This window comes from Cricetulus griseus, chromosome 4 (assembly GCF_003668045.3).
Source record: "Cricetulus griseus strain 17A/GY chromosome 4, alternate assembly CriGri-PICRH-1.0, whole genome shotgun sequence".
NCBI lineage: Eukaryota > Metazoa > Chordata > Mammalia > Rodentia > Cricetidae > Cricetulus > Cricetulus griseus.
The window spans coordinates 119,361,927-119,389,049 of NC_048597.1; the positions used below are offsets into that span (position 1 = coordinate 119,361,927).

Genomic DNA, 27,123 nt, shown 5'->3' on the forward strand with positions numbered 1-27,123 from the left:
AGAACTGCAGGACCTCTGGACTTTCCATGAAGGAGAATGTCTGAGCAGAACTGAGCAGAAACTCAGTATGATTTTTTAAAGATTTTTATTTATTTATTATGTATATAGTCTATACAGTCTTCTGCCTGCTTGCCAGCCGAGGGCACCATATCTCATTCAAGGTGGTTGTGAGCCACCATGTGGTTGCTGGGAATTGATCTCAGGACCTCTGGAAGAACAGTCAGCGCTCTTAACTGCTGAGCCATCTTTCCAGCCCCCCTCAGTATGATTTTGATGAGTTTTTCCCAGTTGTTTTTTAAATTAAACAATTTACTATTTTTAGTTTTTGTTTATGACTGTTCTGGCTCTGTGTATGTCTGTGTGCTGTGTCTGTGTCTGGCTCCCCATTGAGGCCAGAAGAGGGTATCAGATACCATTATGAAATATTATTTTAACTAAGCAGAGATGTGTTCCATTTGTTTATGCTGAATTTGTTTAATTATGTAAAAATGTGTTGCATTTGTTTCACCTTGCCTTCCTAAGCCACCTGATTAGTCTAATCAAAAGCTGAAGAGCCAATAGCTAGGCAGGAGAGGGATAGGAAGGCCTGGTGGGGGGAGAATAAACAGGAGGAGAGAGAGAGAGAGAGAGAGAGAGAGAGAGAGAGAGAGAGAGAGAGAGAGAGAGAGAGAGAGAGAGAGAGAGAGAGATGCCAGGGGCTAGCTAGCCAGGCAGCCACCAGCCAGTTAGATGGGATAGATCATAGAGAAGAGAAGAAAGGTAAAAAGTCCAGAGGCAAAATGTGGATAAGAGAAACCAGTTAAGTGACAAAAGCTAGCATGAAATGAGTGTAAGTTAAGGCTGAGCGTTCATAACTAATATGAAGTCTCAATGTCATGATTTGGGAGCTGGTTGGTGGCCCAAAAGAAAGTCTGCTACAACATCCCTTTGGGGAGAGTGTGAACCAGCATGTAGGTGCTGGGAACTGAACTCTGGTCCTCTGTAGAATCAGGCCTTGCTTGTAACAGCTGACCTCAATCTCCAGTCCCAGCTGAGATAGTTTTTAATATTTAAAATATGACCAAGATCAATTGCCATGTTTCTTTTTTGTTTTGGCCACTGGATTAAATATGGACATAGGATGGCAGTTGGAAAATTCAGTTTTGCATGATAGATTATTGTGTTTGGGGATTTTTAAATAACAAGCATGTATGAAAATAATATATATAAAAGGTGCCTAGGAGAAACACTTTGATATAAAAACAATTTATCAATTCTAGCTTTTTTGACCTGTTGCTGGAAACTGAACTTGGGTCCTGTTTAAGAGCATTGAGGGTTCTTACCTATGAGCATTTCTTTAGTTTTCTGTTAGTTCCAAGATTTGTTTTTTTCTCCCTGTTTTTTATTTTTTGTTGTTGTTGTTTTAAATATGTGGATCAACATGTTCATGGAATTTAGAAAACCAAAACAGTGCAATTTATTTGATTGGAGCTTTTTCAAGTAATGTCAATAAGCTCAATTTAGTGTTTTGTTATGTTCCTAGTGCCTTAAGTGGCATAGCCAGTGTTATGTAAATACATAATTTTCCTGTTGCTTCATTTAGAACTTGACATTTAGGAATTGACAATAGCTTAAACTAATTGTTTTTCACATATTTGTTCTTGTAAAAAAATTACAGCAAACTTTAAGCTCTTAATTTGGCTTCCACCTAAAATTCTAGAATCAGGCTTCTGTGAAGAACTAGAACAGTTTCAAAGATCTCTGGAAGTTCAACATGGTCAGACAGCATACATGGACCAAAGTCAAATAAATGTACAAAGCAGCTGAAGTATGCAGAGTTCAGTGCTACACCCTCGTGGAAGGATCAGACTGTGACTGGCTATGCTCAGCGGCTGAGATAGACTAAGTCACAGATTTGTATGAACCACAGAGGCAGTCTCAAGCCCAGGCTTTCTTTACCATTCTGATGCTCGTGTTTAGAGATATTTAAGTCTATATGCAACTACTGTTTTAAGTAGCAAATACATCATAAGAACTACTTAGTTCATGGCATACAATAATTTGGGAAACAAGTGCAGAAGAGAAAATGCCCCATCACCCATAAATATATTTGAAATGATAACTGTGACCTATTTTCATCAGGCTTTTGCAAACTGGCACAAATTAAAATGTCAAAGAAGCAATTATAGAGATCAAGCCATCTCAGGGTTTGCTAGGTTCTTCTAGAAATTTCAGGACATGCTCCTTTAATTTTCATTGTGTGAATCTCTTGAGAGAGGGCTACCTTTCCAAAGGCATTCTTCTCATCAAGCTTATTTAGTGTTTCTTTTTTCCATACTTTAAAACAACTTTTACTGATGTCTTAAGCATACATCACTGAGGTGCAAATAGCAACATTCAAGCATGTTTACATTGGGTGTTGATCAACTGAGGATATTTAGGGCATCCACTATCATTCTCATTCGTATGTGAGGAGACATTCAGAATCCTCTCCATAAGATGGGACATGGGGAATGAGAAAGGAGAATAGAAGAATACAAGTAATGTAAAGAGAGAAATGATAAAAATTAGGAAAAATGGGAGGAAGCTGTAATTGGGGATGAGGGAGGGAGGTCAAATCAGAAAGAGAGGAAGGGAAGAGACAAATTACACTAAGGAGATTTGAAAAAGTCTTAAGGAATTGTATTATTTTATATTTAACTTAAGTTACTTATTCATACATGTATATGTACACATATACATACACACAAACATGAACATACATACATCTACTTATCTATATATCAGCATATGAAGCTATGCCACTTGGGCTGACACTATTTTCCTCAAAAGCCATAGTCCATCTAATAAAATCCCCAGTACCAGGCATGAGTTCATGAGACTCCCCAAGCACTATAGGCTACTGTTGTCTCCTAGCTATTTCAAAATATACAGTACAATATTGCCAACTACAGTCACCATTCTGTATGCCAGAAAGCTTCAATTCATTTCTTCTGTGTGGGTGTGATTTTTGTATTCATTATCAAATCTGCCCCTTTCACTTTTTCTAGTCAATCTCTGGTGATAACTTTTTAAAGAATGCTTTAGTTTAGTCCATAAAATGTTTTCTGATGTTTGCTTCACTAATGGATATAGATTTTTGTTGGAGCATAGGACATTGCACACATTCTTGGAAGCATTTGGATTAGCTCTTCTCTTTAAGACAGAATCAAGAGTGAAATCAAGAGCTGGTTATGTAATTCAGTAATTTGGGAACCTTCCTAACACCTACCAGGAGGGCCTGGGTTCAATCTGAAGCACCACAAAGTAGAATTAAACCAAGAAATGTTACAAATGATTTTGTTTAGAGCTATGAAATGCAGATAATAGGAAACAATCTTGTTTCCAGTCAGACACAGTTTTTCTTGCAGGAAGAAGGAACCATTATTATACACATGAGAAAACATCTCCTTACTGGGCCGTGGACCTTGTCATACTTTATGAGATGTCTAACAGAGTCACAGGTTTGCTATTTATTCCTACATAGGTGGACCTGATAGTAAAGAAATCAGCTATGCTTTAGCAAAAAGGAATAGGAATGGTAGACACTCAAGTTTCTAATTTTTTGAAATGTTAACAGACAAAAGAGAAGCAGGAAGAAGAGAAGGAGGAGATGAAAGAGTAGGAGGTGAAGAAGGAAGAAGAAAGAGGAGGAGGAGAAGGAGAAGGAAAAAGAGGAGAATAAGGAGGAAGAAGGGGAGGAAAGGGGGGAAGGAAGAGGAGGACAAAGACAAAGAGGAAAAGACCAGTTCTTCACAGAGTCATTTAAGGCTAAATTTATACTAAGTAAGCAGGTACGCCAATTTTCTTCTTAGAAACAAGTTAAGCCTCTAAAAGGGGTCAGTGGGCTTCTAGCACTGACTTATCTGTCCAACCTGGGCCTTTGAAGCCCAGGAGCTAAGACTGACTCAGCCTCTGACAGGCACTTGACAATCCTGGCAGTTGTTAGAATTGGCTGCTCTGTGGAGTTCATCCTGAGTTATTATTTCCAAAGCTTCAGCTTTTTAGGTCAAACAACACAAGTCTCAGTCCAAGGGCAGTGGGTATGGATGGGGGAGATTGAAACTGGAGCTGGAGGCATTGCTCTGCCCATGAAAGTCAGGGAGAAGTTTTCCTTGGAATTCCACAAATGATCATTGTGAATTCCATTTACCTGGTTGCTAGCTACTGTGGAGTAAACGTAAGTGATCTGTAGACTTAGTTTAATAGTTTAACAAAACAGCATAGATCTTCTCTTCGGTAGAGTGTGATTATTTTCTCTTACAAAGGGATAACAAGAAGAAGATATTTTGTCAATTCCTCTTATAGTACAATATTGTTTCATATTTTAAAAATCCAAAATATATTTTATGATAAGCTTTTCCAAATGCTAATCTGTACATGGAAATGCTAATATATAAAAGCTAGTGATATTCAAACCAGTGATGTTAACATATGAAACTCTAATGTAGAAATATAGAAATGCTAATACATGAAAACCAGTGATACACAATCCAGAACTTGTGCCTGTTAAAGGGAATCTCAGATATATTTTGGATTTAAGTTTTATCATTGGATACTAAAATGAATAAGTGTTGTAAATGAACTCCAAACTGATAGGTTTTCTATTCCAAAACCAATCATATAATTCTGCAGTTAAAATATACATAATGAATCAAGCAACTCTGAATTACACTTTTCTAAATATATTGTAGACAATATGAGCAAACCTCCACAACACCACTAGGTGGCACACGGACACTTTCATTTTGGTGGAAGACTGTCTCAGTTTTTATTATTATTATTTTTTTATTTTTTGACTGTCCTGGTTTTATCACTATGTTCAGGTCAGGGAAAGTGAATGCTATCTATAACTGCATAGTGTTTTCAGGGAAAGTGAATGCGATCTATAACTGCATAGTGTTTTCTTACCATTTAACACAAAGGTACAACTCAGTTCTATCTTTTCCTGCACTCTTCAAATCTAGTCAACAGCTATTTATTGGAATCTTTATTTAAAGAGTCTCCCTTCTGAAGGAAAGTTGAAAAACCTTCTTTATAATTGACAGGTAGCATTTATTTAAACCGTTTGGTAGAAACATAACAGCACAGAATGTCCTACCTAATCATCTTTTATTTCATTGCTTTGCTAATTTATGTTGATAATTTTCTTGCAACTAACTCCCAGAGACATAAAAAGACTCTTTAAAAATTATCTAACATTTTGATGACACTAATCTTCAAAATTTATATTAATGAAAGCTAAGAACTCCGGTGATTAAGAAAGTATTCTTCTACTGTTTATAACTTTACAATTGGAAAAGCCATACTCCTAACTTCAATTGCCCATGAGAACTAAATGGCCTGTAGTAGTAAAGAGCTGTCATTTTTTCCCCTGGAGTCAAATGATGGGAAATTCCTAATTCTCATACTCTGAACTTGAAGATGTATGGGGAAAGATCTGGAATGAGTCAACATTTTTATCCAATGAATACTTCAGTAATAAGTTGAAGCCCAAGACTTACTTGTTCTAAAATGTTCTGAAGCCTCTCTATCTCACAATCTATTACAAACTTCTTCTCTTGTCTTCTGTCAAGCTCTTCTAGCAGTTGCCTGTAGCTGACATCGTTAAAATTTTCCACACATATTGCACTGACATGCCATCCATTCTGTCCTGCTTTTTCCATAATAGCTTGAAGTATTGAATAGCCTATTAGGGAGAAAAAACAGTTAATAAAATCATGTTTTTTACTTACGTAGAGGCATTCCTTTTGACTTATATAGAGACTAGATCCATACCAATATTTTTCATATTTAAAACACACACAGATAATTCAGAATCTTGAAAATATAAGTCATTATTTAAGAATCTTTTTTCTTGTTATTAATTAATTAATTAATTAATTATTTTTCAGTCAGGGTTTCTCTGTGTAGCTGTGTAGACCAGGCTGGCCTCAAACTCACAGAGATCTGCCTGCCTCTGCTTCCCAAGTTCTGGGATTAAAGGTGTGCGCCACCACTGACAGTTTTTTCTTGATTTCTTTACTCACAAAAACAAAGTCTCTTAAGATATTGATTAGATGAAGTTGCAACAGTATACCCGTGTAAAATCTCAAATCCATCTATTGGAGAATATTCCATTGCTCTAGATATATTTTTGATGAGTTAAAGCACAACACTATTGTGCCACTCCCTGTGGTCAATAACAATTTTATGAACCCATTTGTTATTTTATACTCTAAACAGAACTTGTTTGAACAAGGGTTTTAATTTTCCCTATTTAAAGGGTAGGAACAACATTTTTGGTTTAACTATGGAAGAAAAGATATACAAGAAACAGTAACATGGTATTTATTGAGGCAATATTACTGTCAGTCTCATTTCATGATTCAGACAGACTATACTGGGATGTCATTATTTATTAAACTTTTTTTTTTGTCTTTTTGAGACAGGGTTTCTCTGTATAGCTTTGGAGCCTAACCTGGCACTCGCTCTGGAGACCAGACTGGCCTTGAACTCACAGAGATCTGCCTGCCTCTGCCTCCCGAGTGCTGGGATTAAAGGCGTGTGCCACCAAGGCCCGGTATGACCAAACTTTTAAAAATGCAATAGAAAATGCACATGTGTCACATGCCTATATAGGAACAGTTGAGAGGTAGAAGTAAGAGCTCAAGGGCAGCTTCCTGTCTTTCTGTGCATAAGGAAGCAGTTTAAAGCCAGCCAGAGACACAAGACACCTTGTCACAAAACCCTAAACAAACAACAAACAACAATTCTGGAAAGGCTGGTGAGGTGGCTCAACAAGTAAAGGTACTTGTCAACAAAGCCTAGTGAACTGAGTTCGGTTCCCAGGTTATATGGCGGAGGGATAGAATGGAGTCCTCCAAATTGTCCAGTGTCATTCACAGGCATGAGAGCGCGCGCGCGCACACACACACACACACACACACACACACACACACACACACACACACACACACACACACACACACACACACACAAGTAAACAAGTAAAGATACAAATGTAAAGTGTTATGGCAGCAGTCCTGACCGGGAGGACTTGCTGAAACTTTCTAGATGAGTCAAGGAAAGAGCACCACAAAAAAGAAGCCATTTGAGCTGGGTCCTGAAGAAAAGGTAAGATTGTTGGAGATGGGGTGCTGGTCAGTTGCTGGGCTGCACCTGAGTAAAGAGTATGCTCTCTGTCCTAATCTTCACCGAAATATCCTTGCAAATGGAAGGAGACTGTCAGCCACAACAATATCTTCATGTCTACTTCCTCAGCCCTCAAATTTGAGTTATAATTTGAGAGATAAAGAGGGAAAAGATTCTTTGAATTGATAAAAAAAATCCATTAAACAAAGATTTGTTAGGATCAGAGCATGTTAGCCACTCAGTGTTTTACTTTATAGCTTGGCATGAATAAAACGTTCTGTCTAGTCTCTGTAGGACTGTTTAATAGCGGTGTGAGTTCATTTTGTAATTGCTGCCCCTGGCTTCTCCTTCTAAAGTTTTTGGAGGTAGGTTAGAGAGTAGGCAGGACTTGAAGAGAAAATTTAAAGTGAACACACTGTGCTTATAAGAGAGAGAACACCTGCTGGGTGGCCCGCGAGTCTCAGGTTTAGGGAGTTTCATTTTAAGGTTCTGTTTTGTTTGTCTCTGAACCCCAAATGTTATGATGTGCAGGCAATGTCAACAGATGGAACTGATGATGAGATCATATCTGAAATATAAATTGCCTGATTTCCTGCCAAGTGAATACAGTGGCAGTCAGAATTCATTTCTATTTAAATGAAAAGAATCCCCAAAGAAGAAAGAGAGCATGCTAATTTCAATATGCTTATTCTGGATGTGTATTGCTCCATTTAGTCTTTCCTTTTGTAGTTCATACCTGTAACAATCTTTTCATATCAGCCTGACATTGCCCTTCTCCCACCAGCCTGAAAACTTAGCAGTCTCTTGTTTCCTATTCACTGAATGTGTAATGGGAAAGCACGAAAGCTTCTCCCCTTCTTTCCTTCCTTCCCTCTTAAATATATAGTATTTATTTTTGTATATGAGTGTGTGTTTGGGTGCATGTATATACATATGCATGTGAGGTTTGCAGAGGCTGAAAAGAGGGCATCTGATCCTGGAGTTGGGTTACTCACTTGTTAGTAGTTGGAAGTGATGACAGGAGACAAATCCCTGTCTTCAAGAACAGCAAGTGCTTCTAACCTCTCAGCCTTCTCTCCTGCGGTGCTTTGTTCTTTCATTTATTCCTTCCCTCGTTCCTTCCTTTTTCCTTCTCTCCCTCCCTCTTTTCTTTGTTTCTTTGTCTTTCTCTTCCATCTTTCCATCTTTCCTTCCTTTTTTCTTTTTCTTTCTGTGTGTAGCATATTTGTGTGTGTGTGCATGCGTACACACACTTTTCACCATTTCATGAGACTGTGGGATATAGAAGACATTATCAAATATCTCTCTTTTATCACCCTCCATCTTATGTTTTGAGCCAAGATCTCTCACTGAACCTGGAGTTTGCCATTTCTGCTAAACTGGTTAGGTAGGGAGACCTTGAGTGAACCCACCACCCACAGTACTGGGGTCTTCATATGGTGCTAAACATTTAAATTCAGGATCTCATGTTTGCAAACGTTCTCCACTGAGCTATCTTTCTAGATCCTGGGAGCACTACATTTATTAATGTAAGAATTAATAACTATCTTCTTCTGTCCTGGGCTTGTTCATAACTTAAGCACAGTTCCTTTTATTAATGTATTGGCACTTAAAACGAAGGTGTTAAGAAATGGCAATAGGCATCTTATTTTGATATTTCTTTTTTTACTTTTATTTATGACTATATGAAAAAAATTCTAAGGATTTTGTTTATTTGAGAAAGTGCTGCAAAATGATAAACAGAGACCACACATAGTGGAAGCATCTACTTGCTCTCTCAGATCGGTTTTCGGCTTGGCTCAGGTCTCTACATCCTGCTGTTAGTTTTTAGCATTATGTGACTGTCAGGCCTCATGCCACAAGAAGATGTCCATGTTGCTATTTACTTGCTGACATGGCTTTTAAAGGACATAGAGAAATATTCTTTTTGATGAGATTTATAAATCTAGACACTACTGAAAGATTTATACTAACAACAACAACAACAAAAAAACCCACCAAAATCTAGCTTGAAGGGCAGTGTTTCACTGTCGAATTGTTCAGATTTAGAAATGATGCTACCAGTGAAATAAGACAAAAACCTTAGAACACAATTCTGGTTAAGTGTCAGAGAAAGCTGATCATTGAAAAGGCCCATGAATCATAGTTAGAAATCAATGGCATGTTTTCAATGCAGGAGGAAGGACATCACACAGTCTCAGAGTCATGCTAAAGTGTTCAGTCCTTTTATAAAGCTGTTTCACTTTAATATGCTTGCTCATTATTTCGTGGCCCTTAGATGTGTCTGCCTTTTTATTTGCTGCAATACCTGAGAATGTATTGATACTAGGAGAAAATTCTTCATGAGGCTATGATGATGTAACTTGCTTGTTATATAAACTAGAATTCACAAGTCAGGCTGCACACCTTCTACATCTGATTGCAATTTAGACCTTCAAAGTATTCAAAATATGCAATATAACATTTTTAATCAAAAGGGAATGCTACTTTTTTGGATGAATATCACATAGATAATAAGAATTCATCACTGTAAATAGTATTTCACATGCTATTTCAACTTGAAAATCTAATGTTTTAATTTAATATACATTGTTGAAAACTTTCTATGTCCAATGTTTTATAATGTATAACAAGATCTACAAAGACACTCATTGTCTCTTTACAATGAATGTGATATCTACAAAACTTATAATTAGATAAATGACTGTATGTAAAAAGTACATTTTGTAAATAAATTAAAAGGAATCAAAATATTATGCACTAAAATAAGACACATCCAGGTACACTCACATTATTGGATTGCAGTGGATAATCAAACTTCTCATAGTTTTTTCAAGAACACTGTGGAGCAACATAAGTTATCTACATCATGGTATCTCGTTGTACAATGATTATGTTAAATAGAACGGCAGCCACGCCAACAGCCCTATACTGCTGCATCCTTGCACATCAAATCCTCTATCATTCATGGAAAATGACCTATTTGGGGATGACTAGCACGTCAGCGGTATTCCTTCTTCACCATGAGTTAGGGTTATTTGATTTTGTTTTGTAAGACTTATTTCATGTACCTGTCTGTACACACATCAGCAGGAAGACAAAAGGAGGAATTTATGCCGAGGAGGAAATCACCTCATAAAGATAGGAGCTATTTGGATACTATAAAATGTTTCATCTGGATAAAGACCAGGAAGTGCCTACCGTGTTTTTAGTGGTATAGTTATGAACAGGCAACATAATGCTTGTTCCATAAATCATGTTTCATGGAGTAGGGCATTGAGGGGAAAATGAGAAGGGGTGAGAATACAGAATTTATCAATGAATATGAGGAGAGTAACAAAGTCAGTGCAAATGCCACATGCTGAATATGGGCTAGAGAAATGTCTAGGTTATAGAAGTGTGTGTGTGTGTGTGAGAGAGAGAGAGAGAGAGAGAGAGAGAGAGAGAGAGAGAGAGAGAGAGAGAGAGAGAAGAGAAGAGGAAAGGGAGAGAGAGAGAGACAGATAGACATAGGAGAAAGACAGAGATATCTGATTATTTCCCATAAGGTGTTGTTGAGCCTGAAAAGGAGGGATGCAGTAAAATGGTTGTCACCTGCTGCTAGTCACAGTCATCTTCACAGTCATTATCAACTGCCACACAGATCTGCACTCTGGTCTGACAGGTGGTTTTGAGGAAAAGCTGCTTCATGCTGATGAGTGAGCTTAGTCAAAGACATGAGGATGATACTAAAATCCTTGCTACATTTAATGTGACCATGCTGGAAGCACACTGTGGATTTAGCAACTATTTAAGTTTAGACACTTGCCAAAGCAGTTTGTTACAGAAGTAATATGTTTAAAGGTCAGAGTCTTGAATCCAAGATCCCAGAACATAGAAGGAAAAGCCAACCTGTCAGCCTGGACTAACTTAGCAGCAGCACTGACTCCAGTGTTCACTTGTGCTGAAGTTTAGTAAGCATGTACCGATGTAAACACTGGTTTCCTTTCCTATGTTGGTTGAAAATCCATGTAAACCAGGGACAAGAGAAAAGGACTAGCTTTTCTACCAATGCTCAAGAGTTCAATTGTGAAATCTACTTTCAAAGTTGAATTGAATGCTATTTGTAAATATGGTTTGAGGCCCCTAAAATATCTTGTATTACTGATGGTAATATTTCTCTCTGTCCACTACATTGCAGTGTTCCTTCACAGTTAAGATGACCACTGACAAAGGAACTCAGGACATTAGTTCTATACAGCATTGTAGCAAGGATTATAGGCTGTTTCCGGGTAGTGAGCAGTGGAATTTTAAACTGTGATAGAGACAGTTTTATCCCTATTTGTTCATCTGGAGATAATGCCGTGACTAAGTGTCAGCCGATAGGGTGTGCAGAAGCTTCCGAGTACTTTCCTGTTTGTTGTCCTATCATCTTGTACCTGAGTGTGAATCCCACCCTTGGCCACAGGTCCCAGCTGTACATTATGGAATAACACTATTCTCTTTGTTCTTTGTTATTTTACTAAGTATTTAAGAATAGTTTGCTTTTACATTCTGACTCTTGTAATCTTTTAAAAATTATTTCTTGGCCGGGCATTGGTGGCGCACGCCTTTAATCCCAGCACTCGGGAGGCAGAGGCAGGTGGATCTCTGTGAGTTCGAGACCAGCCTGGTCTACAAGAGCTAGTTCCAGGACAGCTTCCAAAGCCACAGAGAAACCCTGTCTCGAAAAACCAAAAAAAAAAAAAAAAAAAATTATTTCTTTTACTTTTGAGATTGTAACATAGTTACATAATTTCCCCTTCCATTTCCTCCCTCCAAATCCTCTCATATACCCCTCCTTCCTCTGTTTCAAATTCATGGCCTTATTTTTTTAACTGTTGTTAATACATTAAAAAATACAAATATTTCACAATTTAAATTCATATTTTATATACTATAATTTTTTATGATGTGTCAGTCTTACTATCCTTTTAAACATTTATGTATTTTAATTAAAATATTGTCACATCACTTTCCTTTCCCCTTTCTACAAGTACACTTTAGAGGGTGCCTAGGTTTTTGACTTAGTGGCATGAACTTGTCTTCAGTGACAAATCTTTCTAAAGTTTTCGAGAGGAATAAGCCTATCTTCTATCTTTAGCCATTAAATGACAGAAGCAGAATCCTCTATTAGATGCAACGGAGCCTAATATTGAACATGCATTTAAGTATTCTCAACAGTTTTCAAAAGACAGAAGGAAACCAAAAGCTCCTTCCTGCAAGGTGTTTACCTATTATTACTTCTATTCAAGTCGGGCTTTTCTGAAACTGGACCACTAGAGATTTTCATTTCTGTACTTTGTATTGTTGAGCCTATTGATTTTTGTATTAATTGCTAATGTGGTGTGGAATTGTCATTATTGTTTGTCAACTTGACATGATTTAAAATCACCATGGACATGAACCTCTGTGAATGTCTATGGATGAGTTCCTACAGTAGGTTAATTGAAATGGGAAGTCCCACCTAGAATGTGGGTGGTGTCTTTCTGTGGGCAAGAGTCCCAGGTGTGTAAAGAGAAAGTAGCTGTGCTCCAGTTTTCTTCTTCTTGACTATGGATGCAGGAGACCAGGTGCCTCTCACATCTAGCATGCTTTCCCCTCTGTGAACTGGAGTTACTCAAACTGGAATTCCAGTTAAACCATTCTTCTTTTTTGAAGTTTTTTGTCTCAAAAACAAAACAAAAACAAAACAAAAACAAGCCAAGTACACCTATTTTATATAGCAAATAAAAATTATATGAAAAAATTCTGTAGCAGTTCTGTGTATAAGTTTTTCAATATTCTACTATTGAAAAATACATGCCAGTATGTGATCATTCTTGTCCCTTAATGTAAATCTGGGGAACCAGCATTGGACAGAACCAAGCCCTCTGAATGTAGGTGCCAGCTAGGAGGCCAGGGCAGTCTATGGGACCTCTGACAGTGGAGCCAGTGTTTATCCCTATACACAAATGGACTTTGGGAGCCCAATTCCTATGGAGGGATACTATTGCAGCCCAGATACACGAAAGAGGGCCTAGGCCCTCTCCCAAACCGTGTGACAGACTTTGATGATCCTCCATGGAAGACCTCACTATCCTTGGGTAGTGGATGGGGAGTGGGTTGTGGGTGTCTGTGTGGGGCATGGAAGGATGGGAGGGGAGGGAATAGGGAGATTGATATATAAAATAGGATTGTTTCTAAAAGAAAAAATGTCTCTTGAACTGCTTTTTTTGCCACTGTCTTCATACTGTTCACTGAAATAGCCTTCATAGTTGCACTAGTCCTGAGCAAATATCTTCTTTAAGACTGTTCTCTCCCCTCTTTGTTCCAGTTTGTTTTCTAAAAAGAAATAGAGAGGAAGAAGCAGTGAAGTTGTATGGGTGAGGAGGTGAGAAGAACTCAGATGATGAGGGGAAGAAAATTGTGCTCAGAATAGACTGTAGGAAAAAATCCATTTTCAATTAAAAAATAAAAAAGAGGAAGAAAACATTTTAGAAGCCAATAAGAACAATCAAATGAAATTAGCTCTTTCTGTAAGTGACCCTAAGATAATACATAATAATAATAATAATAATAATAATAATAATAATAATAATAATAGAATAACAACTCATTTACCTCATCCCCCAACCCATACAAGACAGATTTCTGCTGAAATCGGCTCTCATAGCCCTCTGTATATGTTACATGTCCTACAAAGAAATTTTTCTTCTGAGCTTCTTGACAGTCTCATCCCTCTCTGTGAACTGCCCACTAACTTATTTATGTATTCCATCACTGGGAAGCTTCCTGGTTAGGTTCTCAGCACAAGAATAGCTCCAAACTCTATCAACCTACTGTCTGGTGGGGGGAGAAAGATTCTTCTCTGATCATCATTCAAAAATATAATTAGACATTGTGATAAAAACATCCAGTAGCTTCAAATGCTTCTTGTATTACTGGAAGAAGGGATACATACACAAGCACGTGGGTGCAGGCACATACACATGCATATGCGTGCCTGTGCACACACACAAACATTCATATACACACATACACAGAGGTATGTATGGAATTAAGAACTCATCCTTTGCTCTACAGAGATTTTAAGAAGATAATGCTTCTTAGGTATATTATATTTGGAGTTAAGAAATATGATACCTGTAGGTGAGACAGAAACAAAAGTCACTTAGGAGGTCTTGCCTCAGTACCATAGGTAACATTGTGGAATCCAGATTTGGTGCCATGTAGAGGAAGGAAAATAGATACTAGTTTATAAAGATGGAGAAATCTCCTCGAACTTAGTGATATATTAAAGTGAAGGGAGTTTGTTCATGAATATGGTCTCTTGCAGTTATTCACTTCCAGTCTTCATTGAATACATGAAAACCAGACCTTGCCATCACCAAGGTACATGATGGAATCAGACATGCATTGGAGAAACCAATTTTTCTTTCTTGTTATCAGTTATTCCACAGACTGTATAGATTTTGAGTATTTTCCAACAGCATACTGCTTCTCTTTTCAATTTTGTCTCTGGCAATTTTCTAAATCTGTCAGTAAGGTACATCAGTCAACACCTTTTTACAAACTAAAGCTACCTTCTTTTATTAAGTGAGGCATTCTTGGAAGAATACTTTCCTAACAACAATAATGCCCAATGTTTTATAGATGTATATATATGGTTATTATTTTGATCATAAAGTAATATTTTTTATCACTTTTATATCACAGTATATAAAAGTCACAATTCTGATTTTATTCTTTCTATTTTTTATACTGCACCATCGTAAAGCAACAAATCAAACCTACATAAAATACAGCTGGTGAAGGAAGTAAAATCCATGTTTGAAGTCTTTTTACACATAGGGATCAATGAAAGTATTTACAGCATATGTTTGAATGTTACACATATTTAATATGACAATACTTTGAAAGGAAAAGTGCTTATCTGCTCAGGTGGTGCGTTATAGCAGGGCTATAATACAGATCTTATATGATGTAGGGGTATGTGAGGAGTCCCCGGAAGATAATTTAGACTTGGTAGACGATAGACAATTTTGCAGGAGCAAAACTTCTCTATGCTATAATTTAGTCACTTGCCTAAAAATATATCTGGAACTTCTGACAGCTCTGTAGAACAGATTTTCTCTTTATTGTAGGTGTGCTAACATTGACATGGTTTCTATAGAATCACCACTAACTAGCAGAGCCAGGGATTGAACCCAGATCTTCCTTTCTCATGTCCAGGGTCTTTTTACACTTTCTTATTTTGTGTTGTAAGACTCCAATAATTCCTCTGTTTTGCTCACAAACACATCCCATACCTGGCAGTGCCATCTTTATGATAGGTGATTACTCTGAAAATTCTTCATTCCTCTGTTACCTCTACCCAGATCAAAGCCTTTGGTCAGTATTACTGTCATAGCAGCTTCATGTGTTTCCCAACCAGTCCTTCATCATTTCCTTGTACATATAGCCTAGCTTTGAAAATGAAACTTACCAAGCAAGCCATTTCATGCACCCAATTGGCTAAAGCTCTACCTTTGTTTCTTTCTGTTGGCTGGCATCTCTGACTGCTTCATCACCACACAACTGGTCCCTTTGCCCAGTTGCTGCCTCACGCTTTCATTATGAAGCTCTGTCTGCAAAGATGAGACTTCATTTTCTCTTATAATTTAGGTCTTTATCTGAATGCTTCCACTTTGGGACAGTATCCAAGGTTATGCCATTTAAGGTTTACCTGTCTTACTTCAAGATTACCTATATTTCTTTCTCAGCTTAACTTTCTCTATAACATTTATCACCATTGAACCTGCTCTGCCACCTTCCTTTCTTACCCACTTATTGTGTATTTATTCTACAATCATGGAAGTTTATGAAGTTACTCTGTCTAGAAGAGTACCTGGTACCTATAAGGCACTCAATAAATACTTTAAAATAATTGAATATTGAAGATCAAGATAGTAATCTATTTATAATAGCCAAACCTCAAAAGATGAGAAGTAAGGGAGAGGTGAATTTATAAATGCTGTTGCATAACATAAGTGGAACCAATGAACAAGGGGGAAGGGAAGGAGGGAGGCAATATAAAGGGGCAAACAAAGTTAAAATAGGTGTTTAACAATACTTCATTTCATTTCATTTGAAAGGACAAAGGGTTTTTCTTGGCTGCTTCCATATCTATAATTTGCATACTGTGTATAACTACATACCCAGGAGATTTTTCACATGTATTTGAAATTATCATTTCTGTTCATCAAGAATAGCCAAATAATACCTTGCTAAAGTAAGTTTTGAATGTTATCAAAATAACCTAACTCTATTTAACCTGCATTTGTATATTAGATCCTGAAAGAATGTGGAGAGGAACTGGAGAAATGCTCCAATTTAGGCAGAAGTAGATCCTGAGTGACAGGAACCCTAACTCTGCATGTCATAGCCTTAAATTATTCTTGACTAATGTTTTTCAGTGTCCACCATCAATATTTACAGCAACCACATTGCATCACTAATAAAAGACAAAACAAATTGCCAAAAAACCAGAATTAAGGCAAGTGCAAAAACTATTTCTGAAGGAGCCTGATTCTACATGAGTAATAAAAATATGCGCAGGGTGATAGATATGGCTCTATTTTCATTCTTCTACATGTTGACATTTAGTTATGCCAGAACTATTGTTGAAGATGCCTTGTTTTTTTTCCAGTGTGTGCTTCTGGTTTCTTTATAAGCAAAAATCAGGTGTCCATAGGTGTGTGTGTATTTACATCTGGTTCTTCAATTTATTCTAGTGATCAGTCTGTCTGTTTTCATTCCAGTACCATGCTCTTTTTTATTATTATTATTATTACTATAGCTCTATAGTACAGCTTGAAATCAGGAATGGTGGTGCCTCTGTCATGTCTTGTATTGGGATTGTTTTACCTATCCAGGAATTTTTATTTTACTATATGAAGTTGAGTATTGTTATTTCAAAGTCTAAAGAATTGTGTTGGAATTTTGACGGGGGTTGTTTTGAATCTGTAAATTACTTTTGGAATGACGGCCATTTTTACTATGCTAATCCTGCTTAGCATGAGAGATTTTTCCATCCTCTGATGTCTTCAATTTCCTTCTTCAAAGACTTGAAGTTTTAATAAAACAAATATAAAACAGTCCATACAAGAAGCTATTGAAGAGAATCCTTAAAAGTTATGACAAAATGTCAAAGTGCAGCTCTTCACAGCTGGTGTCTTCTGGCAAACAATGGAGGTAGGCAAGGACTCAGTTTTCTTTAAGGGCCTAGCTACTGGAGCTTTGACCATGATCCAGTGAATATATAGGCAACACAAATTGAACTTGGTGGGTTTGTTTTTATTTTTTGCTTCTTTGGGGGAGGGCTCAAAGGTGGGAAATTAGACCTGGTGAATTAACTATGACGGGGTGCATTATACGAAATTCCCAAATAATTAATAAAAATATTATGTTGATGGGGGAAGAATGTTTTCAAAAGAGAATTTGTCTTCAAAACAAAGATGCAATGAGGAATTGAGCACATATTTAGTTTTGCAGTAACAATGTAAGAAAAGTCCCCACATTTACCAATAAAAAAAATCAGATATCAAAAAAAAGACTTGTTGCTTTTTTTTTATACAGGCCTTTTACTTGCTTGGCTATAGTTACACCACTATTTTTTTAAAGTTATTTGTGACTATTATGAAGGGTGTTGTTTTCTGGATTTATTTCTCAGCCCATTCATTATTTGTGAGAATATGGAGCAAGTAGAACACTCCTACACTGCTGGTGGGAGTATAAACTTGTACAGCCACTTTGGAAATCAGTATAGAGGTTTCTCAGACAATTGGGAATCAATAGACCTCAAGACCCAGATATATCACTCCTGGGCATATATCCAAAGAATACTATATTCCATCACAAGGACACTTTCTCACCTATGTTCATATCAGCTTTATTCATAATAGCCAGAAGCTGGAAGTAACATAAATGTTCCTTAACTGAAAAATGGATTTAAAAAATACAATGGTGTATTAGTTGTTAAAAGCAATGGCATCATGAGTTTGCAGTCAAATGCATGGAACTTAAACAATATCATCCTAGATGAGGTAAACCAGACACAGAAATACAAACATGGTTTGCACTCACTTATAAGTATAGATTATCTTTAAAGTAAAAGAGAATCATGCTATAGTTCACAGGCCCAGAGAGGCTAAGAAAAAGAAGAGCTTAAGGGGGACACAAGGATCTCTCTGAAAAGGTGGACTAGGGATGGTTGAGGTTGGGAACAGAAGGAATCAAGTGGTGGGAAAGGTAAAAATACTTGGGGGGCAATAATTAGGAGGCATTTTGGGGGCAAGTTGGAAACCTAGTGCAATGGAAACTCCATGAAATCTATGAGAGAAACCCTAACAAAGATTCCTAGTAACAGGGAACATTGAGACTGAACAGGACGTCTTCTGTAACCATCCAAGGCCTCCAGTGGAGGGATTGGGACACCAACCCAGCAATAAAAGCTTCAATCTATAGTTTTCTCTGTCTGCAGGACTAGAGTCCAGAAGAATCCTCATCAAAGAGATCAGAAAAACTTTATCTAATGACTGTGGGAGCAGGTGCAGAGTCCCACAGCCAGACATTAGGCAGAACTCAGGGAGACCTGCAGAGGAAGGAGAGGAAGGGTCTGAGGAACCAGATGGGACAGGGACAACATAAGAACATGACCCACAGAATAAACTGATTGGGATTCATTGGTTTTCCCAGAGGTCAGGGAACCTGTAGGGGTCTGACCTAGACCCTCTACATATATATTATGGCTGAGTAACTTGGTATTCTTGTGGGATTCCTGAAAGTGGGAGTGGGGTGTCTCTGAATCTTTTTTTCTGCTTTTGGAACCCTATTCCTCTTATTGGGTTGCCCCTGCAAGCCTTGGTGTGGTGGTATGTGCCTGGTCTTATTGTAACATGTTATGCCATGTTTGGTTTATGTCCCTGGGAGGCCTCTTCTTTTTTGAGGGAGACAGAGGGTGTAGTGGATCTGGTGGGGGAGAGAGACTGTGGGAAGAGGGGAGGAGAAACTGTGGACAGTTAGGATGTAATATATAAGAGAAGAATAAAAAAGGGAAAACGAACAAAAACCAAATACTTTTCATAAAAATAAACTAGGAGTAGAAATGAGTTGACCCTGAAATGTTGGTTCATTGGTCAAACAGTGTAACCAAGGCTTCACACAGATTTCTGATTCTTAAAGGAGCGATTAATGTATTTTGTTCTCTGGTGACATATGAGTCCAGCAGATTTCATTAGTTAGTCATGAAAGCAGTCACTAGCAACAAAACACAGACGTGTTACACAACATAAATAATATCCTTGTTGTGTGCACATACTGAACTAAGTACTGTAAATAATGTTAATTTTTATTTGGCTTTTACACATGAAGCTCAAACTATTCATTTGGGTTGATTTTAAAATGATGTTTTACAATGTCATGTTGTTTCCTCTGTGGATCAAGAGTATCGGTGCTTAATTTTCTTGTGGTGGATTCTGGTGAAAGGTTTTGCATACAATTACAGGAACACATTTTGCTCCTAGCTGGGACAATCACAGGCTGAAGTAAACATTTACTATATGATTAGCCTGGTTTTTGTATCCCACTAAGGCTCACTCCATCCCATGAAGCCAGCATAAATGCCGGTCAGGGGCTAAGGGTGAATGCATTTGATTACTAGCTATTAACTCTTTTTCCTGGGGAAGTGATGCAAAGATGATCGTGTAAATACAGAGTGGCTCCGTGACCAGCATGCTGGTGATGAATGACAGGCTCCCTCTTCAGCCCAGTTACTTTCTTCCATGAAATCTGTGCTTTCTGTTTCAACTCCATAGTTCTGAGGCTGTGTATTTAAATTCTTTAACTTTCTACTTTTGTTTGATTTTTTATGTAATGAACAATCTCAACATAGTATTTTAAAAGTCATGGCACTTTTATTTTTCCCAGCCTGTTAATAAAGGTTAATAAAAATAAAAGTCATGGCACTTTTATTTTTCCCAGCCTTTTGGCTTTCTGCCTTAGGAGAGAATAAACTTGGAGTGCTCTTGTCTGTTTGAAAGAAATACTTAATGTGTTCATAATAGGAGGAGCAAACCCATCACTACAGCTTTGGGAGTATCATAAAGTATATAACTTTGTGTGTGTGTGTGTGTGTGTGTGTGTGTGTGTGTGTGTGTGTGTGTGTATGTGTGTGCGCACGCGCGCGCGTGCGTTTGTGTGCATGCACACACGCGCATGCACGCGTGCGAGCACTCGTGTGAACAGAGAAAAAGTTAATACCAATACTCCTTATATTGCTCCATAAAGTAGAAAAAGAAGGAACAATGCCCAATTCATTTTATAAGGCCATAGATAACTGATACCTAAACCATATGAAGACTCAACAAAGAAAGAGAATTACAGAACAATTTCTCTTATGAACATAGGTGCAAAAATTCTCAGTTGAATATTTGAAAACTGAATCTAAGAACACCTAAAAAGATCATCAACCATGGTCACATAGGCTTCATTCTAGATATGCAAGAATGGTTCAGCACAAATAAATTGATAAATGCCATTCACGATAGAAAACAAACTGAAATACAAAACCCACAAGATCATCTCATTAGATGTAGAAAAAACCTTTTGGCAAAATCCAACATCTCCTCATGATAAAAGTCCTGGAGATATTAAGGACACAGAGGACATATATTACATTATTAAGGCAGTTTACAGTAAGCCCATAGCTAACATCAACTTAAATGGAAATAAGCTCAAAGCAATTCCACAAAGATCAAGAACAAAATAAGGTTGTCCATTCTGTCTCTAACTATTCAATACAGTACTTGAAGTTGGAGCATTAGTTCTCAACCTTCTTAATGCTGCAACCCTTTAATAGAGTTCCTCAGGTTGTGGTGACCCCCAGCCATAAAATTATTTTCACTTCTACTTTATAACAGTAATTTTTCTATGCTTATGAATCATAATGTAAATAATTTTGGATATAAGGTTTGCCAAAGAGACTCCAAACCACAGGTTGAGAACCATTGAGCTAGAGCAATAAGACAATGAGAAAAGAACAAGGGAATAAAATTTGGAAAGAAAGAAGTCAAAATATCTTTACTTGCAGTTGATACATATATATATATATATATATATATATATATATATATATATATATATATATATATCCACTGGGAATCTCCTACACTTTCAGCAACATAGCAAGACACAAAATTAACTCAGAAAAATCAGTAGTCTTCTGTGGTGGTTTGAAAGAAAATGTCCTCCAAAGAGAGCAGCAATATTAGGAGGTGTAGCTTTATTGGAGTAAGTGTACCCTTGTTGGAGGAAGTGTGTCATTGTAGTGGTAGGTCTCAAGTCACTTCCTGTTCCTTGCATGTCAAGATGTAGAACTCTCAAATCCTTTTCCATCACCATGTCTGCCTGCATGCTGCTATGTCTTACTATGACGACAATGGTTCACACCTCTGAAACTGTAAGCCACCCTAATTAAGTGTTTTCTTTATACGAGTTACTGATGGGGGATGTCCTTCTGTATATATGTTTCTCTTATTGGTTGATGAATAAAACACTTATTGGCCAGGAAGATTGGTGGACTAGAAGATGAGGAAAACTCTGAGAAGGAGAAGCAGTGAGAGGCTGTGTGTTCTCTGGTAACACAAGCCATGTAGAAATACATAGATTAGTAGTTACAGGTTAACAGTGAAGAGAGAGCTAGCCAGGAAGAAGCCCTAATCATCAGCCAACAGATTAATAATTAATATGTTTCTGTGTGCATATTTGGGCTGAAGGGTGGTGGAACCTGGTGAGACAGGAATTTCCATTATCAAGAGTCACATGGTCATGGTGCCTTTTCACAGCAACAGGAATCCCAAGTTACCTTCCTCTATATAAATGACAATGGATGGAGAAAGAAATCAGAGAAACAACACTTTTAATAATAGCCTCAAAAATATATAATATCTTGGAGCAAGTGAAATGTTTGTATGATAAAAAAATTAAAATACTGATGAAAGAAATTGTGGAAAATATCAGGAGATGCAAAGATCTCTTGTGCTCATGGATCAGTAGGATTAAAATGCCATTCTACCAAAAGCAATCTACAGATTCAATGCAAACTGATCAAAATTGGAACATAAATTTTCAAAAGAAAAACTTCAGCTTCGTATGGAAGCCCAAAAAGTCCAGGATAGCTAAAACAATTATGATTAATAGAAATGTGGGAGATAACACAATCCTCAATTTTAACAATAGAGTAACAAAAGCAGCATGGTATTCCCACAAAATAGATAAACTGATCAATGGAATCTAATTGAAAATCTAAGAATCTACACACCTATGGGCACAGAAAGCCAGAAATACACATGGGGAAAAATGATAGCATCTTCAACAAATGGTGCTGGTCAAACTGGATGGCTGCTTGTAGAAGAATTCACATATTCCACATTTATCACAGCACAAAACTCACTCTGAATAGGTCGAAGATCTCAACATAAAACCAGATACATTGAACCTGATTGAAAAGAAAGTAGAAAATAACCTTGAATTCATTGACATAAGAGATGACTTTCTGAATGGAACACCATTAGCACAGGCACTAAACCAACAAATAATAAATGGGACCCCATGAAATTGAAATCCTTCTATATGGCAAAGGGCACCATCATTTAGATACATTGACAGCCTACAGAATGTGAAAAGATTTTTATCAACTTCACATCCGATAGATGATTAATATCCAAAATATATTAAGAGCTCAAAAAATTGTGTATCAAGAAAATAAATACTGGCTCCACTGTTAGAGGTCCCATAACCTGCCCAGGCCTCTTAACTGACACCCATATTCAGAGGGTTTGGTTCAGTCCAAAGCTGGTTCTCCAGCTTTATGACTTGGGTCCATGTTCTCTCAGTTGGTCAGGTCAGCTGGTTCTGTAGGTTTCTCCAGCACAGTCTTGACAGCTTTGCTCATCCCTCCTCCCTCTCTACAACTGTTTCCAGGGGTATGGATCAGTGCTTAGCTGTGGGTGCCTGCTTCTGCTTCCATCCTACTGGATGAAGACTGTTCAGCGGGCCTGGCTTGGTCCTATGTTGGTCCCCCAGCTGTCAGACTGGGACCCATGAGTTCCCACTTTCTCTAGTGTACAAATGGACTTTGGGAGCCCTTTCCCTATGGAGGGATATTATTTCAGCCCAGATACATGGAGGAGGGCCTAGACCCTCTCCCAAATGATGTGGCAGATTTGATGATTCCCCCATGGAAGGCCTCACTGTCCTTGGGGAGTGGGTGGGGGTTGAGTTCGGGGGTTGGTAGGGGGCATGGGTGGATAGGAGGGAGAGGGAACAGGGGTATTTATATGTAAAATGATTGTTTGTAAATAAAAAAAGAAAAGAAATAACCCAAATAGCCAGGCGGTGTTGACACACACCTTTAATCCCAGCACTCTGGAGGCAGAGGCAGACCGATCTCTGTGAGTTCAGACCAGCCTGGTCTACCAGAGCTAGTTCTAGGACAGCCTCCAAAGCCACAGAGAATCCTGTCTTGATAAACCAAAAAAAAAAAAAAAAACAAATAAAAAATGGGGTACATATCAAAACAGAGAATTCTCAATAGAGGAAACTCAAATGGCTAAGAAAAACTTAAAGAAATGTTCAACTCCTTGAAAAACAAACAGACAACAGATGGCTAATAGACAAAGCAACTCAACAGTGTCTTTGGCAGTTCCTTTTCTCATAATGCCATGTCAAATATTTTCCATTTTTTCTGATTTTATCTTTTTTATATTTTAATTTTGCTCTCTCTTTTTAAATCCTATAAGACCTTTGCATAAATTTGTTTTATTTAATATTTATTTATTATGATCCCTTTTGTTTTCTAATGAGAAACAGAAATGGGGTTGATTCAGATGGGAGGAGAAGTAGGAAGAAAATGGGAGGGGTAGAGGAAGAGGAAACTATAATCAGAATATAGAACATGACAAAAAATCTATTTTCAATAAAAGAAAACATACCTACATTAGCCTGAATCCACAAGTCCTTTCACAGTGACATTCAGGTTTAATCTAGGCCCTGTAGGGTTTAAAATAACTCTGTGGGTTTTCATATCTCTTTCTAGAAAGAAAGAATCTGGATAGCATATAGATAGATCTAAGCAGCATTTCAAAAGCTTTTGACTAATGTTGACCTAATTCTAGATTTAATGTTTTCTTTCTTGCAGAGAGAATGTCCAAGGCAGTTTCAGGGTAAATCATTAACTAAACTTAAACTAAACTAATCCTTAAACTAAACTGTATCACAGTGCAACATCTAAGGGTATTCTGAAGTAAGAAACTTTTCCTTATTGTAATCTTTGCAAGTGTTGTGACACTGGCCCCACATATGCCTGAGTCTGTAAGGGAGGGGATGTTCAAGGGTGGGGACCTATTTTTTCCTGCACAGTTGGAATGAGAGTAGCAAGTGTCTCCCCAATGGGAAGAGGAGAAGCCACAGCACCTTCTGGAGATAGGTATTGTACTTAGGAGTTCTTGATGTTAAGGAAACTTTCTGCATCAAGAATGAATCCTTGATAGGTGAATAAAATTAACTGAAACAGAATAGAATTTTATTTTCATTATATTATAGTGCATATCACAAAGGAATACAAAAAGGCAGGTTCGAATGTCAGACTGAATGAGTCTCTATCAAATAAGAACTAAATGGTTTTGGCCAAGAACTTAACTTCTCTCTCTTCAGGATGTTTTATATAAAAAGAAGATAATAAAGCTGGCACTATGATGACAAAACACTGAATGTAATATGGGTACTATTTAGCTTCTATTATTATTGTTGTTATTATTATCCCTACCATCCTTAGGTTTGATTAAATGATGAGGTTCAAAGTCTAGATTTTATTTTATCCTTGTCATTGGGTTCAAGACAAGTACATTAGATGATTACAAAATCTATTCAGAAACTCTACTGAAGCATATAAAGGGTATCTTTTCTATAGTTCATAGGCTCAGCTTTAATGCCCATTTATTAGGGTTTTTCAAATCTAAATATTTCTCTATTATGATTTAAAAGTTTAGAGTTACAATCAAATAATATGGTCTGATAAAATGTCCAAATTCTTAGCTTTACTTACAAACAACAGGTAATAGCAATCACCTTTCTACATATTTTGCAAGATTCAATAATAAATGTCCTATCTTATCAATTCATCATCTAGTTCTTAAAATATATTGATGCTGATTCAATGCATGAGGAAATAAAATCATTGCTTTAGGCTTTCATTCATTATACTCTAGTTGTCTACAAGCTGTATCAAATGCTGCTAGAGAAATGTGTCCCTTTTATTTGCTTACATATTTTATAATAAACCCTATATGCAAATGATTTCTTGGATGGTAGCAACCATGCTTCACCTAAAGAACTAAAGAACTGGGTTAAGACAATTCATCTGTGATGTGTTCCTCCAAATTTAGTACAAGATCATTTAAGAAGAAACATTAATTAGGGAGAATCTCTATTTGATCTAAATGTCCTTAAATGAAATTTTGTTACTTTGTAAATCCTTTCAATAAGGTCTCACATTTAACTATCCTCCTGATGCCACTATTAGGGTGACCTTTCCCAAGAACTGGGGCAGTTGCCATTTTTAATTTTTTGTAGTAGCAAGAATTACATAATCAATACTTTTCAATTTCCTCCACTTATTGATTACCAATTTAGCCAGAGCATATATTAACTTTCATCAATATAATTGTTATAGCTCTTGCACTTGCAATTTGCTTTTTTATTATTTTCACTGCATTGGCTGCTATTTTAAAATATATCTCTATGTATTTGTGTATGATAGTAATGTGTATACAGGAAATAACAAAGCTTGTTACAATATGTAAACTACATACATGTATTATGCAATATACAATGCATATTTTCAGTCATTATAATGTCGTCTCTACCCACTGGGAGAGTCCAGACATGAATATGTATTAAAATTCTTTGTAACATTTTTAGTCAATGCTTCTTATTTTTTGTCTTCCAGATAAGCTACTGTAATTGTTGCAAAAATTTGCATGCAATAGAAATTAGAAAACTAAACAACTTGCCATCTAAAGTACAAATTCATTTTTTGTTTTAAATCTTTAGGAACTAATAACAAAATTATTGTACTAAGAAATAATATATATGGATTTTCCTGCAAGTCTAAACGTTATTGTTTCTGCTAATTTTATAGGTAAAGAAGCAGTAAGGAATCTTTCCTTTGACAAATAACATTGGTTTGACATTGTGTTTTTCTAAACAGCAAATGTATAAACTGCTTACATGTTTCCTAAGATGTTGTGAAGACTGACGAAAGGATTTCATGTGGATTTATTTCCTTAAAATAACTCCATGATAAAGCGTGCTGATTCACATGGCTCAAAGCTTTCTCCCCTCACATCCAGGGAGGCAGTAACTACTGAGGAGGTGATGGGGAATAACTTCCAGGGTCACTCATAATAACCAAGGTATCTTGTACTTGGTTCCTTGACTTGATTTTGTTTGAAACTCAGTGTCATAGTATGTGGAAAATCCCAGTCAGCAAAGCAAATGGTAGTATAGTCATTACCAACCCAGATGAAGCTCCAGTTTATAGCAACAGTCTGCTACCAGATGCACGAGAGAGATAGTATGTGAGATAATCGGTCTCAGTGATTTGACTGGAATGTTTCTGAGAAAACAATGAGCTTAGCCCAGTCACTACTTTTTTATTTTTAAGTAATAGGTGAGTGAAAGCATTTTATAGAATTTTTTTCCTTTCAGTATCTTTAGAGACATCTATTATCTTCAAATATTTTCTCAGTGATAAATCTTAGAAGTGTAAAAAGACCTGTTGGAGCACGGTCCAGGAATGGAGTTGTGTGAATAGAGTTTGGAGTGCTTGTGAAAACACTGCAAGAAAACGAGACAGGAGCCTTGCGACCTCAG

General features: G+C 37.0%; 1 protein-coding gene across 3 annotated transcripts in view; it reads right to left on the reverse strand.

Annotated features, from left to right (window-relative positions):
* The window catches only part of Gria4 (glutamate ionotropic receptor AMPA type subunit 4), a 351,745-nt gene that overhangs the window by 110,681 nt on the left and 213,941 nt on the right, over nucleotides 1-27,123 (reverse strand). For all 3 annotated transcript variants that reach the window (XM_035443428.1, XM_035443427.1, XM_035443429.1), the window contains exon 4: nucleotides 5,523-5,707. In XM_035443428.1, coding sequence (XP_035299319.1) covers nucleotides 5,523-5,707 — 185 coding nt within the window. The remainder of the gene's footprint in view (nucleotides 1-5,522; nucleotides 5,708-27,123) is intronic.